The sequence below is a fragment of the Leucoraja erinacea genome, chromosome 29 (assembly GCF_028641065.1).
Source record: "Leucoraja erinacea ecotype New England chromosome 29, Leri_hhj_1, whole genome shotgun sequence".
Lineage (NCBI taxonomy): Eukaryota > Metazoa > Chordata > Chondrichthyes > Rajiformes > Rajidae > Leucoraja > Leucoraja erinaceus.
Genome location: NC_073405.1, coordinates 1155850 through 1172559, shown reverse-complemented (window position 1 = coordinate 1172559; position 16710 = coordinate 1155850). Strand labels below are relative to the sequence as shown.

The window sequence follows — 16710 nt, the reverse complement described above, 5'->3', positions numbered from 1 at the left end:
ATAAGTCATATAAGAGGTTGGGGAGAAGTGCAATTTCAGATGAATGGTATTAAATTGCTGGATGTAATTCGTATGCAGGAGGACTGAGCCGCCATATAGAAGATGTGGATGATTTTGTAGAAACAATGAATTGCAGATGCTGCTTTACAAAAAAAGGCCAAATGCTGAACTAACTCAGCTGGTCAAGTCTGCCTTGTCAGAAAGGTCCCCACACAAAACATCACCTATGTTCTCCAGCGATGCTGCCTGACCCACCGAGTTACCCCAGAACTTTATTCCTTTATTAATTTTGTAAATAGGGATCCAATTGATCACTAAACATAAATACAAATGTCTGTGGCAGGAAGGATAAGGAGTCCTCGATAACTAACTGGGACAGACAAGCAGAGCATACCAAGTATAGATGTTTACAAATGTAAAATAAATGAGTTTCTAGAGAGATTGTATAGAAAAACAGAATTCATGGCTCAATCTCGTACACCATCTTTACTGTACTGTTAACACCTCTGATCTCTGTCATTAGAAAGGATATAAGTGTAAGTGAATGTGTAAAATAAATTTACTAGGAAACCAGAACTGAAAAGTCACAACTAAATCTTTCCTGAATTGTCTATAGTGTATTATCCCCAGACAAGAGGTTGAGACCATGACTAGGGCCCATGTATATATCTTCGAAGTGGCCGACAGAGATGATTATTTAGCATCCAGAGCAACTGATGTTTGTGTTAATCCTGGAATCTAATGCCTTTGATATTACTTTGCATGTGGTCATAGATAAAAACATTAATGGCACACTATTGATGCTTTGCCCTGTTTGTGCTAAGGGATGGCAGCCAATAATATGTAAAGACTCAAATATATTTCATGTCAAACGTGCTTTTGATCTGATACGCGAGTTGGTCTTGCCGAGGTTCCTAAATTTTGTATGTTCATAAAGTGGAAGTGATGCATTGATTGACATACATTTAGTCTGATCTCAAGTTTGATTTGGGCACTGAAACAGGAAAATATATGGAGGCCTCAACTACCTCCTCCGGCAGCTCGTTCCATACACCCACCACCTTTTGCGTGTAAAAGTTACCTCTCGGGTTACTATAAAATCTTTCCCCCTTCACCTTGAACCCATGCCCTCTGGTTCTTGATTCGCTTACTCTGGGGAAGAGAATCTGTACGCCTACCCGAACAATTCCTCTCATAGTTTTATACACCTCTATAAGATCACCCCACATCCTCCTGTGCTCCAGAGAATAGTCAATTGACAATAAACGCAGGAGTAGGCCATTCGGCCCTTCGAGCCAGCACCACCATTCAATGTGATCATGGCTGATCATCCCCAATCAGTACCCCGTTCCTGCCTTCTGCCCATATCCTCTGACTCCGCTATATTTAAGAGCCCTATCGAACTCTCTTGAAAATCCCAGCCTGCTCAACCACTCCCTTCATCTCAAACCCTCTAATACTGGCAACATCCTTGTAATTAAGCAACTTTTATTTGGAAGGTTTAACTTGTGTAGATGAGGTGAATGCTATATTTTTGGCCATTTGATAAGGAACCAAATAAATGGTTGTTTCACAAAATAGAATTGAACAGAGGGTTGACGTAATAGAATTAGTTTAGTTTAGAGATACAGTGCGGAAACAGGCCTTTCGACCATTGAGTCTGTACTGACCAGTGATCCCCACACACTAATGCATGTTCTTGCACACACTAGGGACAATTTTAATTTTACCAAACAAATGAACCTACAAACCTGCACGTCTTTGGAAAGTGGGAGGAAACGAGCTCCCGGAGAAAACCCACGCGGTCACAGGGAGAATGTACAAATGCGGTATAGACAGCACCCGTGGTCGGGATTGAACCTAACCTTTTGCCGCTGTGAGGCAACAACTATACCGCTGTGCCGCCATGGTGGAGTACAGTGTTCATTCACACCAATTGCACAAAAGATACATCATGAAGAGTGGATGGATTAATATCGTTTGTATTTACAAAATTAATTAAAATGACATATTTAAGTTTGGTGGTTGCAGAATACCCATTTTGTCTATTGGGAAATGAATTCTAAGGGCCAAAACGTAAAAATTCGAGTGTGATCATTTTGAGTCACTTACCTGCTTCAGTTATCTGCCTTACTGTATGGAATGCTCTTGAGATGTCAGTTAATGTAATTCCATTTGACTGATGATTGAGAAGCATTGTTTGCAAACGTATATTTCAGACTGTTGTAGAGGTAGGCTTCCGGACTGCGGATTGATGCTTTGAATGTGATGCTGTGGCTACGTTTGTTGTGGAAGTGCTGCTGTTACAGATTGATGGTGCTCTTTGGTGTAGACAAGTATTGTGTTGTGATCTGGCACTGCAACCACATGTGCAAGCTTTCCTCTGTATGGGAACTTCAAGTTTGGTTGTGGAGCTGGGATAACGGACGCACTTTGAGGATTGCTGGCTGATAAAAGTGTTTGATAATGATTTGGTTTTATCATCAGCTTCCAGTTGACTTTGTGGCACCCGTGTTGAAGTGTCAGACCTTGCACTGCATCCTTCACAGTTTCTCTCCAGCCCGTCAGTAGTTGAATGTGTTCCATTGTGCATGTTGGTGCCATTAGTTTTGTGATTGTTATTTGTACAAGTTGACTTTGCCGGGCTTGCCGCCCTGACTGGTGTCCTCCGTGGGGGTGGGGGTGGAGGTTTGGATTTGCGAAGCACTGTTAGGACAGCGCTTGATGTTGGTATAGGTTTAATAACCAGTTTGGCCTTGTCTTTGGACTTCTCTAGAGTCGATACTGTCACTCCGCTGGAACTGCTGTCTAGGGTATCACTTTTGTAACTTTCATTTATATCCTCGCACAGGTTCAGGTTTGAGGTCAGTTGGTCTATTTGTCCCACCACCTGTTGGAAATAAACGGAACATATTGTCAAGTTGTTCATATTGGCTTACAGCATTGAAGATGTATTCTATTATAAGTTATAGGAGCCGAATTAGGCCATTAGGTCTACTCCACCATTCAATTATGGCTGATCTATCTTTCCCTCTCAACTTCATTCTCCTGCCTTTTCCCCCCCCCATAACCCCGACACCAATACTAATCATGAACCTATCAACCTGCACCTTAAAAATATCCATTGACGGCCTTGAATTCCACAGATTCACCACCCTCTGGCTAAAGGAATTCCTCCTCATCCTTCTAAAAACGCCCTTTTATTCTGAGGCTATGGCCTCTGGTCCTAGACTCTCCCAATAATGGAAATGTCCTCTCCACATCGACTCTATCCAGGCCTGTTGAGTTCATGACAGTTCTCAAGAGCATTCCCATCAATATCATTATCCCACTTATTTTCCCTGTAACCCTTTGTCTCTCACACTTGTCCATTGACTTCCTCCTGTCCCCTACCCATACGGGCAATTTTAAGGTCTCTTCTCTTTCCACCCCTCTTCTGAGGGCTACATCAGCTATGTCAATAGCCGTTCATTATTTAGCTTCTCATTTATATCTTAACAAGTAAATCAGTTCTTATCAAGCAAATTACTTCCTATTTCCTCCTGGAGGTGGTATTGGAGGGGAGAATGCTGCACAAACTGTGGACAATCTTGGACAATACAGCTCACCCCCTCCATGACACACTGGTCAACCTGAGGAGCACCTTTAGCAACAGGCTGGTTCCACAAAGATGCAGCACAGAACACCACCACCCTTTGTGTGAAAAAAATTACCCCTCAGATTCCTATTAAATCCTTCCCCCTTCACCCTAAACCACCTCTAACGAGATCAGCTTCCTCTCTTAGATAGCACTAGCTCACCTGAACAATCTTGGTCAGAGACAGCTGTTCCCAGTGAATGAATGAATGATTAATTGATACTATATTGTCACGTGTACATGGAGTTCCTCAGTACATTGAAGAGCTTAGTTTTGCATACAACCCAGGCAGTACACAAGTGCCGCTACATGTTGGTGCCGACAAAGTCTAATCTACCTGCCGCTGCACGTGGCAGTAGCCCCCTCCTACCCCACCAGTTCTCCCTTGGTCCACAGTACCCCCATCGCCCCCACTATGTTCTCGGTGGCCCCACGCCAGATCCCATCATTGAAAACTCATTATCTTCAGAGACTTGCTGAACTCCTTCCATGAAACCCTCGCACCACGCTGGGCTCGCTGGCTCACTTAGGATGTTGTGTGATCGACTTGTCTGAATGGCATTCCCTACAGCCTCTGTCCCACCCTAAAACAAGTTTTTCATCTGCCTGAAAACCAACAGATTTCACTCAATACATGTTGGAAATGAAAAGAAAGATTAAATATCTTGATATAAACACCATAGAAGTTTACTCAACCATCATTTTCCGATCTCTCTCATATATGGGAATGTGCTTTTAAAAAATACACCTGGACCTTGTATCGTAGTCTACATAATAATGCAAAACCAGATACGCTGCAGCAGTAAATAGTGCTATCCTAATATTTGACCATATTTATACCATAATCATCCATAAATAAAAGATAAAAAGGAAACATTGCATCTGTTACATCTTAGAGTCGATGTAACCAGTATCAAATGAGTTAAAGCTTAAAATAATAAAGAAAACCTGGGAAATTCTAGCCCATTCTTCATCATCCTTAAACATACTCCTTCCATAACAATCTCAGAATCATTTATTTTTCAAAATGAGCTGCAGTTTGGTGAGGGATTTTTGTATCTGTTGACATATTGACTTCTAACGTGGTGCCATTTTGTCTGCAAATTTCAACCTAATGTAAACATTCCTTTACTGATCAAACTCTATGAGTCAAGCTGGATTTCTGTAATGTCTATGTCTATATAATAAAGGAAATCACAAGAGACATGGCAAAGACACTTAAAAGCCGGCATGGTTGTGGAGAAGGAATTCTATTGATGATGAATTCCACCAACAATCATGAACAAGTACAATACGAGGACATGCTGTCATGTCAGTTCAATAAATCTCCAGCCATTCATGATGCTGCATCAGCTGATTAGAGGCTGACCAGACTGTTGCAAAGGTCTCCAGGAATTCATGAAGGCTGATGACAAGGTCACAAAGAACTTACACTAGATAAAGAAAAACACCTGGAGTAGCTCAGTAGGACAGACAACATCTCTGGAGAGAAGGAATGGGTGATGTTTCAGGTTGAGACCCTTCAGATTCTGGTCTGAAGAAGGGTCTCGACCTGAAACGTCACCCGTTCCTTCTCTCCAGACATGCTGCCTGTCCTGCTGAGTTACTCCAGCATTTTGTGTCCATCTTCGGTTTAAACCAGCATTTGCAGGTCCTTCCTACACAAAGAAAAAAAGCCTGAAGTATTAACTTTTCTGATTTAAAATTAAAATGGAAAATGCTCACACAATCTGTGGAATGGAGACATTTCAGGTTGATATCCTTTCATCGCAAAAGTCTTTAAAGCCGAGTGTGGAACATTAAAAGTCACTATTACGGCTTGCTCTCACCAATTCCCTACCTTCAGCCCTATCACAGTCCCACCAGCTTACACACTGAATCAGAGACTCAATGTCTTTCTGGGACCACATTTAATCAGATACCTCTTGTTTAGCAAAACATCTGCTGGAGAACCTCAGCAGGGCATGCAACATCTGTGGAAGAAATAGACAGATGAGGTTTCGGGTTGGGACACTTCAGACAGACCTGAAACATTGACTGTTACTTGCCAAAGGTGCTGCCTGGCCAAAATGTAGAAACAAAGAACTGCACGTGCTGGTTTATACGAAAGATAGACACAAAGTGCTGTAACGTAGCGGGTCTGGCAGCATCTCTGGAGAAAAAGGATGGGTGACGTTTTGGGTCAGTTCTGAAGAAGGCCCTCCAACCAAAATGTTACCCATCTTTTTCTCCATAGATGCTGCCACTGACACATTGAGTTACTCCAGCACTATACGTCTATCTATGGTGCCTGGCTGGTTGGGTTTCTTCGAAGGTTTTGTGCTCAAGGTTCCAACATATGCGGTCTCATGTGTCTCTATTTTACTGCCTCTCATCTAATTTTAATGTGTACCAAAATATATTGGCGGAGCCTGGATCATTGACAGTGGAGGTGATTCCGTTACTCAAAGACTGGGGGATACTTCACTGCCAGGGTCATGTTGAGATGGGGGGAGGCTGAAGGTTATTGTTACTATAGCTCATTGGGGTTACTTACAGAGGAAGTAGCCATATATTTTGTAAGATGAGTGAATGGTGGGCTATCGGAGCTGGCACAGGAAAGAAGATGAGGCCCAAGACAGATTTGCATTGAACGCATTGAATGGTAGGCAAGCGTGAAGGGCGAAGGAATTCCACCTGCTATTTTATAGTGTTCTTGGAAGGATGGCGGGCGAAAGATTTCATCGGTTCGTTCAACTTCTGATGAGAAAAGAAGTGGGAGCAGAAATAGCCAGTTGTCAAGTTAGAAGATCCAGCGCAGTATCAATGATAGCAAACGTCTCAATTCCATTCTGAGCAGATTTGCTACTCTAATTGTGATAAAATTTAAGAAATAGAAATGACACAGTTTAAAAATTAGATAGATTTCCTTTCTCAGTTCAACGTAAAGCATATTTGGATCCTGGCTCTTGTGTATGGCGCGCACAGCCTAAAGTTGTAAGACAACGTTCTGTTTGATCTTTGTTGTGCACGCCAGGTTGATTGCATTCGTCGAAACAGGGTAGACCACGTGAAGGTTGCAATCTCCCACCCCGAGCCTAACTCGGGTCAATTGAATTGAGAGAAAGGACATCTATAGCAATTCACTTTGACCAGTTGAGCCTCACATTGGACGGAGAATTTTAATCTTTTAAATCGTTGGGATTTTTAACAATGGATCTGGAATGATCACTTTAATGTATTTTTTAAAATCTCAATGGTTTTGTAAATCTCAAGGGCAAAACCTTTGTTTACAGCAGATAATACTGAAACCCCAAGCTGTATTAGAACCTTCTATTCTCTGGTCAAGACCCTTAATGTTTTTGATATTATTCATTAAATTCTCAGAATTATTACTATATAAAATGTGGACCTAGAAGAAAATTAATTGAGCATTTGTACTAAGATTCATAGCAAAATAAGATTATTCTGCACTTGCCAGAATGATAAGAGAATTTGAAATGTGGTATAAATAGTGAAATTGCTCCTCCCTTGGACAGACAAATCTGGCCTCTAGTCTGCCACTATTTAGTCGCTAGGTGGCAGACCAATACAGTGTAAATATAAATCAGTACATCCAGTGCCAGCATGTGTAAATCTCTGGTACACAAAAAAGCTGGAGAAACTCAGCGGGTGCAGCAGCATCTATGGAGCGAAGGAAATAGGCAACGTTTCGGGCCGAAAATGTGTAAATCTCTGCATGGTTGCAGATAAATGGATAATATTTAGTCAACATAAAGTGTGTCAGGCTTCAGCTGCCAACAAAAGTCATTAATGGTGTTGCTCGAACTGTTGGAACAGCGAGGTGAACCAGTTTCCCACAAGCATCTTCTTGAACAGGATAAAGTGCATTGGAGATCAACTTGGCTGAAAGTGTTCCTGACAACCCTGACAACCTCACTCACTGGCTAAAGAGAGGCAAGAAGTACCACAAACCACTTAACCCAGCATAATGTATGGGAAATGTCTATAAGATAGTGCTACCAGTAGGCTCAGAAAATAATAACATGATTAGGCAGAATCACTTTTACGAAAGGAAGCCTGTGGTTAATAGTCATACAACGTGGAAACAGACGCAACTTGCCCACATCGACCATTAGGCCTCATCTGCACTAGTCCCACCTGCCTGCGTTTGGCCCATACCCCACTAAACCTGATCCATCCATGTACCAGTCTTAATTGCTTTTTAAATGTTGCAATAGTTCCTGCCTCACCAACCTCCTCTGGCAGCTTGTTCCACACACCCACCACCCTTTGTGTGACAAAGTTGCCCCTCAGATTCCTATAAATCTTTTCCCCCTTCACCTTAAATGTATGTCCTCTGGTTTTTGATTATCCTACTCTGGGCAAGAGACTGTGCCTCTATCCAATCTATTCCTCTTATAATGTTATACACCTCTATAAGATCACCCCACATTCTCCTGCGCCCCAGGGAATCTGCTCAACCTCTCCCTTTATCTCAGACCCTCTATTCTTGGCAACATCCTTGTAATAAAGCAACTTTTTTTTTGGAAGGTTTAATGTTGTGCAGATGAGGTGAAAACTATTTTTCAATGGGCATTTGGTAAGGAACCAAATAAATGGTTGTTTCACAAAATAGGAGGACTGTACAGAGGGTTGAAGTGATGGAATTAGTATAGTCTCGAGATACAGTGTGGAAACAGGCCTTTCGGCCCACCAAATCCGCGCCGTCCAGCGATCCCCGCACACTAAAACTATCCTGCACACACTTGGGACAATCTACATTTATACCAAGCCAATTAACCTACAGATCTGTATGTCTTTGGATTGTGGGAGGAAACCGAAGATCTCGGGGAAAACCGATGCAGGTCACGGGGAGAACATACAAACTCTGTACAGACAGCACCCGTCGTCAGGATCGAACCAGAGACCCGGGTCTCTGGCGCTGTAAGGCAGCAATTCTACCGCTGCGCCACCGTGCCGCCATTATTCGTTCAAACATGTTAAAATAAGACAATAGAGGAGGAATAAATCAGATATTTGCCGCCACAATGCATTTCCAGGAAAGAATGTAGAAGGAAATGCATATACGAAGGAAACTTTATGGAGCACATTAACTGCAAATATAATGATAGAATCCTTGTAATATCCTGACATAAGAAACAATTAAATTAGAATTCCATTTACTCTGTTATTGGAGATTAAGTTAGCAGAAAAATTAAATTAATATTACATTAACTGAAAAAAACAGAGAAACGAATAATGAGCAACATGAATGTTCACTAGTTTGGTAGCTATATTCTAAGTAATAAATATATTTCTGCCATTTCAGTAGATTTATTAATCTGCCATCAATGTTTGTTTCAGTGCCATAGTGCATGGTCTGAAAATAAAACTAATTATCTCAAATTGACCAGAAAAATCATTAGTTTAAGAAGGAACTGCAGAAGCTGGAAAATCGAAGGTAGACAAAAATGCTGGAGGAACTCAGCGGGTGAGGCAGCATCTATGGAGCAAAGGAAATAGGCAACGTTTTGGGTCGAGACCCTTCTTCAGACAAAAAATCATTAGAATCTCCATAAATCTACTTCACATTCTTTACTAGCTGGCAGGCTATAGAGTTTAAAATGTATCTCTTCTATTTTTCTGTCAGGCTGGGTCTGACCTATTATGTACCATTCCCAAATAGTCATTTGCACAGGTTCTTTGCTTACCACAGCTGACTTTCATTTCACTTTTTCTTAATGGTAAGATCTGAGCAGTTGCCAGCATGCATCTTATTCAGAGGCTTGTATGACTTGACCCATGGAACCTGACTTTTGAGGCCAATCATGAAAAGCTGTCGACTGCTCAATGTAATTAATGTAAGCAAGCACAAGGGAAAAGTTAAAAAATAATGGAGGCACCAGTCAGCCTTTTAATTTTAGTTTACTTTGAGATACAGCACGGAAACAGGCCCTTCGGCCCACCAAGTCCGCGCCGACCAGCGATCCTCACACACTAACACTATCCTACACACACTAGGGACAATTTACACTTATACCAATCCAATTAACCTACAAACCTGTATCTCTTTGAAGTGTGGGAGGCAAGCGCAGCTCCCGGAGAGAACCAACGCAGATCACAGGAAGAACTCCGTACAGACAGCACCCGTAGTCAGGATAGAACCAGGGTCTCTGGCACTGCCAGCATTGTAAGGCAGCAACTCTACCGCTGCGCCCTTGACAAACCATGACAAAGTAATTTGTAAAATGTAGGTAAATTAAAGACAATGGGCATGAATTAGTTAATCTATCGACAAACGGGATCTAGCGTTTGATGAAATAATGGAAGTAATCGATATAAGTATCTGAGATCTCACCTTGTTCATCTAAATCAACTATTTCTATTGGTAACTTCCTCCATTAATTTTGATTGCTTCATCCTGTAATTCTGACCTCTGGTAAATCTCCCTAAACCTTTCCCTTGAGAAAGAGAGATACATGAGAAAAGGGTATTTTCTTCTTCTCACAGAGAAGGTTGAAGGAAGATTTAGCAGAGGTCAGAATGAGAAAATCTGTTGAGTGAATAGGAGAACGTATATGCAATGATGATAAGAGACGAGAGGTGCAGGCGTAGGCCATTCGGCCCTTCGAGCCAGCACCGCCATTCTCTGTGAACTTGGCTGATCATCCCCAATCAGTACCCCGTTCCTGCCTTCTCCCCATAGCCCTTCATATTTAAGAGATCTCTAATTCTCTCTTGAAAGCCTCCAGAGAATTTGTCTCCACTGCCCCCCCCCCCCCCTCAGCATTCCAATACATATCTCTCTAAGAGCCGATAGTTTAGTTTATTGTCACATGTATCGAGGTACAGTGAAATGTTTTTTGTTACGTGCTCTCCAGTCAGCGTAAAGACTATACATGATTACAATCAAGCTGTCCACTATGTACAGATACAGGATAAAGGAAAACATGTTTAATGCAAGATAAAGTTCAGTAGAGTCCAATTAAAGATAGTCTGAGGGACAGATGGTAGTTCAGGACCACTCTAGTTGGTGATAGGATGGTTCAGTTGCCTGATAACAGCTGGGAACAAACTCCCTGAATCTGGAGGTGTGCATTTTCACACTTCTGTACCTCTTGTCTGATGGGAGAGGGGAGAAGGGGGACTGTCCGCAGTGAGATTAGTCCTTGATGATGCTGCTGGCCTTGCCAAGGCAGCGTGAGGTGTAGATGGAAGGGCGGTTGGTTTGGGGTGCATCCACAATTCTCTGTGATTTCTTGTGGTTTTAGATGGAGCTGTTCCAACCAGAGGGCTGTGGAGACCAAGTCAGTGGATATTTTTATGGCAGGAAAATAGGATTAGGAGGCAGAGATCAGCCATGATTGAATGGCGAAGTAGACTCGATGGGCCGAATGGCCCAACTCTACTCCTATAACGTGAACATATTGCCAAACCATGCTGTGAGATATCCCGATAAATTGCTTTCTTCATGTTACTCATTCAAAGAGTTGACACGGGCTTAATAGGCAGAATGCAATATGAATGTTTGAAGATTGAGACTGGCATCTCACGGTTCACAGTAGTTGGTCATTAGAGGAGCAAGGTGCCCTAAATATTTAATAGACAACACTTTAACTGTCAATTGCATATCCTTTGGTATATCTGCAAAATTAATGATTGATATAGTTTATGTATTCTAACTACTATAACTATTTCTGCAAACTGAAACAAAACTGTGATGCTAAAATATTCTCTAGCTTCACATAGTATTGACTTCCTCAGTGGGTGTAACGGGTATAGTTTGGACCCAATAGCAGCACAGAATCAGGCAGGTATAATTGGTCATGAACTTTATTGCGATACTGTAACACAGAGTAGTAACACAGGAATGGGTACACCGTACTCACACAGAGGCTCAGGATTGAGCGAGGGTTCCGAAGAGGGACAGGCAGGAGACGTAGTCGGGGTAGCGGAAGGTCCGGTAACCAGGAGATCCAGCACACGATGCAAACAAACCAGCAAGGGACAGACGAAAGGAGAGTCGAAGCCAGGCAGGAAGTCGAGGAGCCGTTGCAGGGATACACCAAACAGCCCAGGAGAGAGGCAGACAGAAACCAGGAGGTCGGGGACAGAAGGCTGAGGTGATAGACGGGAAGACGACAGGACAGAATGGTCAGGGGCAGGCAGGTTCGAATCCGTGTAGGCAGTCGGGAAATCGCTGGAGAGTCTTGCATGAATGCTGAGAACAATCTGGCACTGTGTGAATGGTGAGGAGAGTCTATATACCGGGTTAATTGGTGATCAGAGGCAACTGAGTGCAACAGGTGAGGAGAGTTGGGCTGATGAGAGGGGAGTGGCAGGCAGGTGAGGAGAAGGAGGGACCGGTGGAAAAGTACTGGGAGGTGAAGTGGATGAGAATGAGGGGAGGGCAGACTGTGACAGTGGGGTTGTGGCACCTTCATGGGGCATGCAAGGAAAAGTCGTCGTTGTTTGACATGTTCAAAGAGGAGCAGTCTGAGTTTAGCAAGCTTCAACCAGCGATTGCCAGTAAATATGTCGACAGCCTTGGTCTAGCCTGATCATCATTAACAGGACCAGTAGGGTTCCTTACACCACCAGATTTCACTGTTGAACTAACACTTCAGTTCCACAGATGGACCCCAAAAGATTGAGTTTGATTTATCTCTTAGGGCTAACGGAATCAAGGGATATGGGAAGAAAGCAGGAACGGGGTACTGATTCTGGATGATCAGCCATGATCATATTGAATGGCGGTGCTGGCTCAAAGGGCTGAATAGCCTACTCCTGCATGTTTCTATGTTGCATTCAAAGTCAATCCTCTGATATTTTCAACATTATGAAGGTAGACAAAGATCAATTGATTGTAAGTACGGCCCCATAGCAGAAGCGTCTACATGGCGGGGCTGGAAACTGGAAGTACCCTGAGCTAATTCTGCTACCACCATCATCTACTGCGACAAGTGATGGCTCCCACTGATTGTTGCCGGAAGCTTGCATCCTTTTCAGGACGGACGATGACAACGAGGTCAACATTTGTAACATGGAAGATGGGCATGAAAGAAGTTTGTAAGTACTGCCCAAATACTACCTTGGTGCAATCGAGAGAGTTGCAACAACATATGTATATGGTTGGAAAGAAAATAAATACGGAGGCTTTTCATTGCACTTTGGTTAGTGGCTCCCTTTCCCAATGTGGAACAGCAATACAGACATGGCCAGTTGGATCTCTGACTTAGCTGATCTTAGAAAAGATGCTGGGGGTTTGGGGGTGCTCCAATTTGTACTTGGGAGCAGAAACATCAGGCAGAGCCCCTACATCTGAATGCTGGTGACCAGATCTGTGCAAAAGATAGAATAGCAATCCACTGTGATACCTTATATGGAATAAATAAGTGAGTAATATTCTCTACCTAGACTTGTATGATTGGAATAGTGATGAGATTGAAGCAAATCTCATCTGCCTGATCCAGATAGAAAAATAGAAACAGAGAAAATAGATGCAGGAGTAGGCCATTCGGCCCCTTGAGCCAGCACTGCCATTCAATATGATCATGTCCACAGTGTACAGATACAGGATAAAGGGAATAACGTTTATTGCAAGATAAAGTCCAGTAAAGTCCTTGATTAGAACAGGTGTTTGGGGTTATAGGGAGAAGGCAGGAGAATGGGGATAGGAGGGAGAGATAGATCAGCCATGATTGAATGGCGGAGTAGACTCGATGGGCAAAATGGCCTAATTCTGCTCCTATAACTTATGAACTTATAAAGTTCGGTTAAGATAGTCCAAGGTTCTCTAATGAGGTAGATGGGAGGACAGGACCGCTCTATAGTTTGTGAGAGGATGGTTCAGTTGCCTGATAAACAGCCGGGAAGAATCTGAATCTGGATGTCCCTGTGTGTGTGCTGGTCCCATTGCGTTTGTGACAACAACACACACCTTTCCTGCATTGAGGAGAAGTTCCCACATGCCAGTTAATCCATACTCTGAAATGCTGCCTTCCATGGGCAGGTTGGGAAGGCCATTTGGTTGCTGCCAGATAGGCAGAGCATTCACTTACACTTGCTGTTGGTGGCTGTCAGTCTACAAAGGCCGCTACACATAACCGAGGCAGATGCTGCTCTATACTGAGGGAAGGAAGGGCATCTCTCAACACTCACCAGAGGCCGTATCGTGAAACTAATGGCCAGTCAATTATAGATTTAAAGCTCTGTCACGCGCTAACTAAATCTAAACAGCTCAGCCACAACTCTGTTTAAGAAGGAACTGCAGATGCTGGAAAATGGAAGGTAGACAAAAGTGCTGGAGAAACTCAGCGGGTGCAGCAGCATCTCTGGAGCGAGGGAAATAGGCAACGTTTCAGGCCGAAACCCTTGAAGGAAATAGGCAACGTTTCGGGCCGAAACCCGGAAGGGTTTCGGCCCGAAACGTTGCCTATTTCCTTCGCTCCATAGACGCTGCTGCACCCGCTGAGTTTCTCCAGCACGTTTGTCTACCTCAGCTACATCTCTCCCACGTTATTTCATTTCCTTTGAATTTTTTACAGTTGAAACTGAAGATAATTGCACTTTAAATCTCAGCACTGTCATACACTTATATTTATTCCCAAAGCAGTTTTATTCCATGCAAAGTTTCTATCGAGCGGAGTGGATTTCATGTTATGTCAGTGACGTTGCATTGCAAAGTGCTGCAGTTAATGAATGAATGGCCTGTGTCGGCCACAAATGCTCTCGGATTTCTCAAACACCTAAAGTAAGTAATTCCCCAGAGACATGGCTTTGTAAATGTGGGGTCATGGAGGTACACGAGCTGTCAGGACTTTAGTCAAAGTATTAAACTGGCATCATGTTCATTGCGTGGGAAAGGGCTGCAGCTGCTGGTTTAAATCGAAGATTTAAACCACAAAATGCTGGGGTAACTCAGCGGGACAGGCAGCGTCTCCGGAGAGACGAAACGCCACCCACTCCTTCTCTCCAGATATGCTGCCTGTCCCGCTGAGTTACTCCAGCATTTTGTGTCTATTATTTTAACTGCTACTGGTTGCTTTCATGGATACAATAGCAACAAATATTATTGTTGTTGCAGAGAGGGGAAACAAGGATGGCAAACTCTACATTGGCGGCAGGTAGGAAGTGTGCATCTAGCGGTCAGTCAAGGCGAGATAGCCCCGAAACGTTACCTATTCCCTTCGCTCCATAGATGCTGCTGTACCCGCTGAGTTTCTCCAGCATTTTTGTCTACCTGAGACAGATGAAGGCTGGCTCTGGTTCATCGCTGCGCCCCACACACTGGACAAATAACTTACTAACGTTACATTCAAGACACCAATACGAAGAAAGCCCACATTTGCGGAGGCCGACAGCACAGGAAGATACAACGAGAGAAGGTAGATTGTGGATAAACTGGGGCTTCTTAAATCCACTCCACATCAGCCGTAGTCTACTTCTGCTTGCAGTTTGCACATGTCAGCGCGTCTCAATAATGGTCGCAAATGTTTAAATGGGCCAGGCCACTTTTAATCTGACGGGTGTGACATTTTTCAATGTTGCACCCCGAGCAACAATGAGCGACTCAAAATTCCTCAAAGCAATCCCATCTATTGCACAGATGTATCTGGAACTGAAAGATCAAATACTGTAGATGTTCAGTGCATCTGTCAGCATCTGGAGAATGTTTTAGGAAACAAGAATGCTTCAAGCTCGAGTTGATTTCCTCCAACATTTTAGTTGCTGTCCCCACAACAACAATATCGGCTGTTTAGAACAATGGAATCTTGTATTTTTTGTGTATATATATACATTGGCTTATTTCAGCTCTCTTACAACTAGCATTAATCACTGGACGTCTTAGGAGAAATCTTACCTCAAACAGGACGTTCTCTGTTGTAAATAAATCACCCCCGCGTCTCCTCGCACCGCCCCAAACACTCGACTACAGCAAGATCACATTTACAAGTGAGCTTATTCCACAGTTCACCCAGATTCAAAAAAGCCCCCCCAAAAAAAACTCATCCCAAGAATTTACTGAAATCAGACTCTGCCAACACTGAAAGCTTTCATTTCATGACCAAAGTGGACACGTACCCACCTCTTTCATCTCAGTGGAAACAGTCTTCAGTTCCCCTAGAACCAGTTCCAGGTCTTTCACAATACACATAATCTGCTCTTTCACTTTGGGCTGGACATTGTGCATCTTTAAATCCTCTCCACCCCAGCACCGCTCCCCAGACATGATCTCCCTCCCCTCTCCTTTCTCAGCTTTCACATTCCCATTGCTTGTTGGTGCATGGGACCGACCGCCTCGCTGTCTGCAGCATAGACCTCTCTCTGTCAGTGGCAGAGTTATATCCTGCATATTTTAATATTCAATCAGAGCTGAACTCTCGTAAGGCCAACCCACTGCCAAACACACACTCAGTCCCAGTCGATGAGCTTTCTCTCTCTGTGTGTGTGTGAAATAAATAGGACCGTTTCGCGTTACTCGGGGATCTTAAAAATACCGCTATAATTGTAAAAATGACAAAAGATATTTAACACTGCACAATGTAAACTTTGTAAACTCACATTGCCAGTGACAACTTTGAAGAGAGAGCTAGATAGGGCTCTTAAAGATAGCGGAGTCAGGGGATATGGGGAGAAGGCAGGAACGGGGTACCGATTGGTGATGATCAGCCATCATCACATTGAATGGCGGTGCCGGCTCGAAGGACCGAATGGCCTACTCCTGCACCTATTGTCTATTGTCTATTGTCAATTCAGAATCGTGGAATATAGGAATAATCTTCCAGCATTTGTTCCCAATGAGGGAGGGTCTGAGCAGCTGGAGGGTCTTGGGGGTAAAATTAACCGTTTTTTTGTTTTTCTTCTTATAAATCAATTTCTCTGCTGCAGTGGAGAGGGGGTGAAACCAAGATTGTAGCTTCGCAGTGAATTGAAAAATAGTGAAGGGAAGTTATTCATGGCTGTGCTAATAACTCAGCTCACAGATGCCATCCACACTTAAATGTGAAGTCACATCTGGAGCAGAATATATAGGAGGCATAAGGGACCACATAACATATTATCTAGATGCAGGAAGATTGTTCCCGATG

At 43.2% G+C, this 16710-nt stretch overlaps 1 protein-coding gene across 1 annotated transcript; it reads right to left on the bottom strand.

Annotated features, from left to right (window-relative positions):
* Positions 1-471: 471 nt before the first annotated feature.
* Positions 472-15851, bottom strand: LOC129710916 (protein Largen-like). The gene is made up of 2 exons (XM_055658222.1): positions 15708-15851; positions 472-2890 (listed from the first exon to the last, which is right to left on the bottom strand). The coding sequence occupies exons 1-2, from the start codon at positions 15849-15851 to the stop codon at positions 2216-2218; spliced, it is 819 nt and encodes a 272-aa protein (XP_055514197.1). The 3' UTR covers positions 472-2215.
* Positions 15852-16710: the final 859 nt, after the last annotated feature.

Excerpts from the sequence above, each read along its gene's own strand:
- LOC129710916 (XM_055658222.1), bottom strand. The coding sequence starts at position 15,851 with ATGTCTGGGGAGCGGTGCTGGGGTGGAGAGGATTTAAAGATGCACAAT. Across the intron at positions 2,891-15,707 it reads TTTCCACTGAGATGAAAGAG|GTGGTGGGACAAATAGACCA; the intron begins GTGGGTACGTGT and ends TATTTCCAACAG.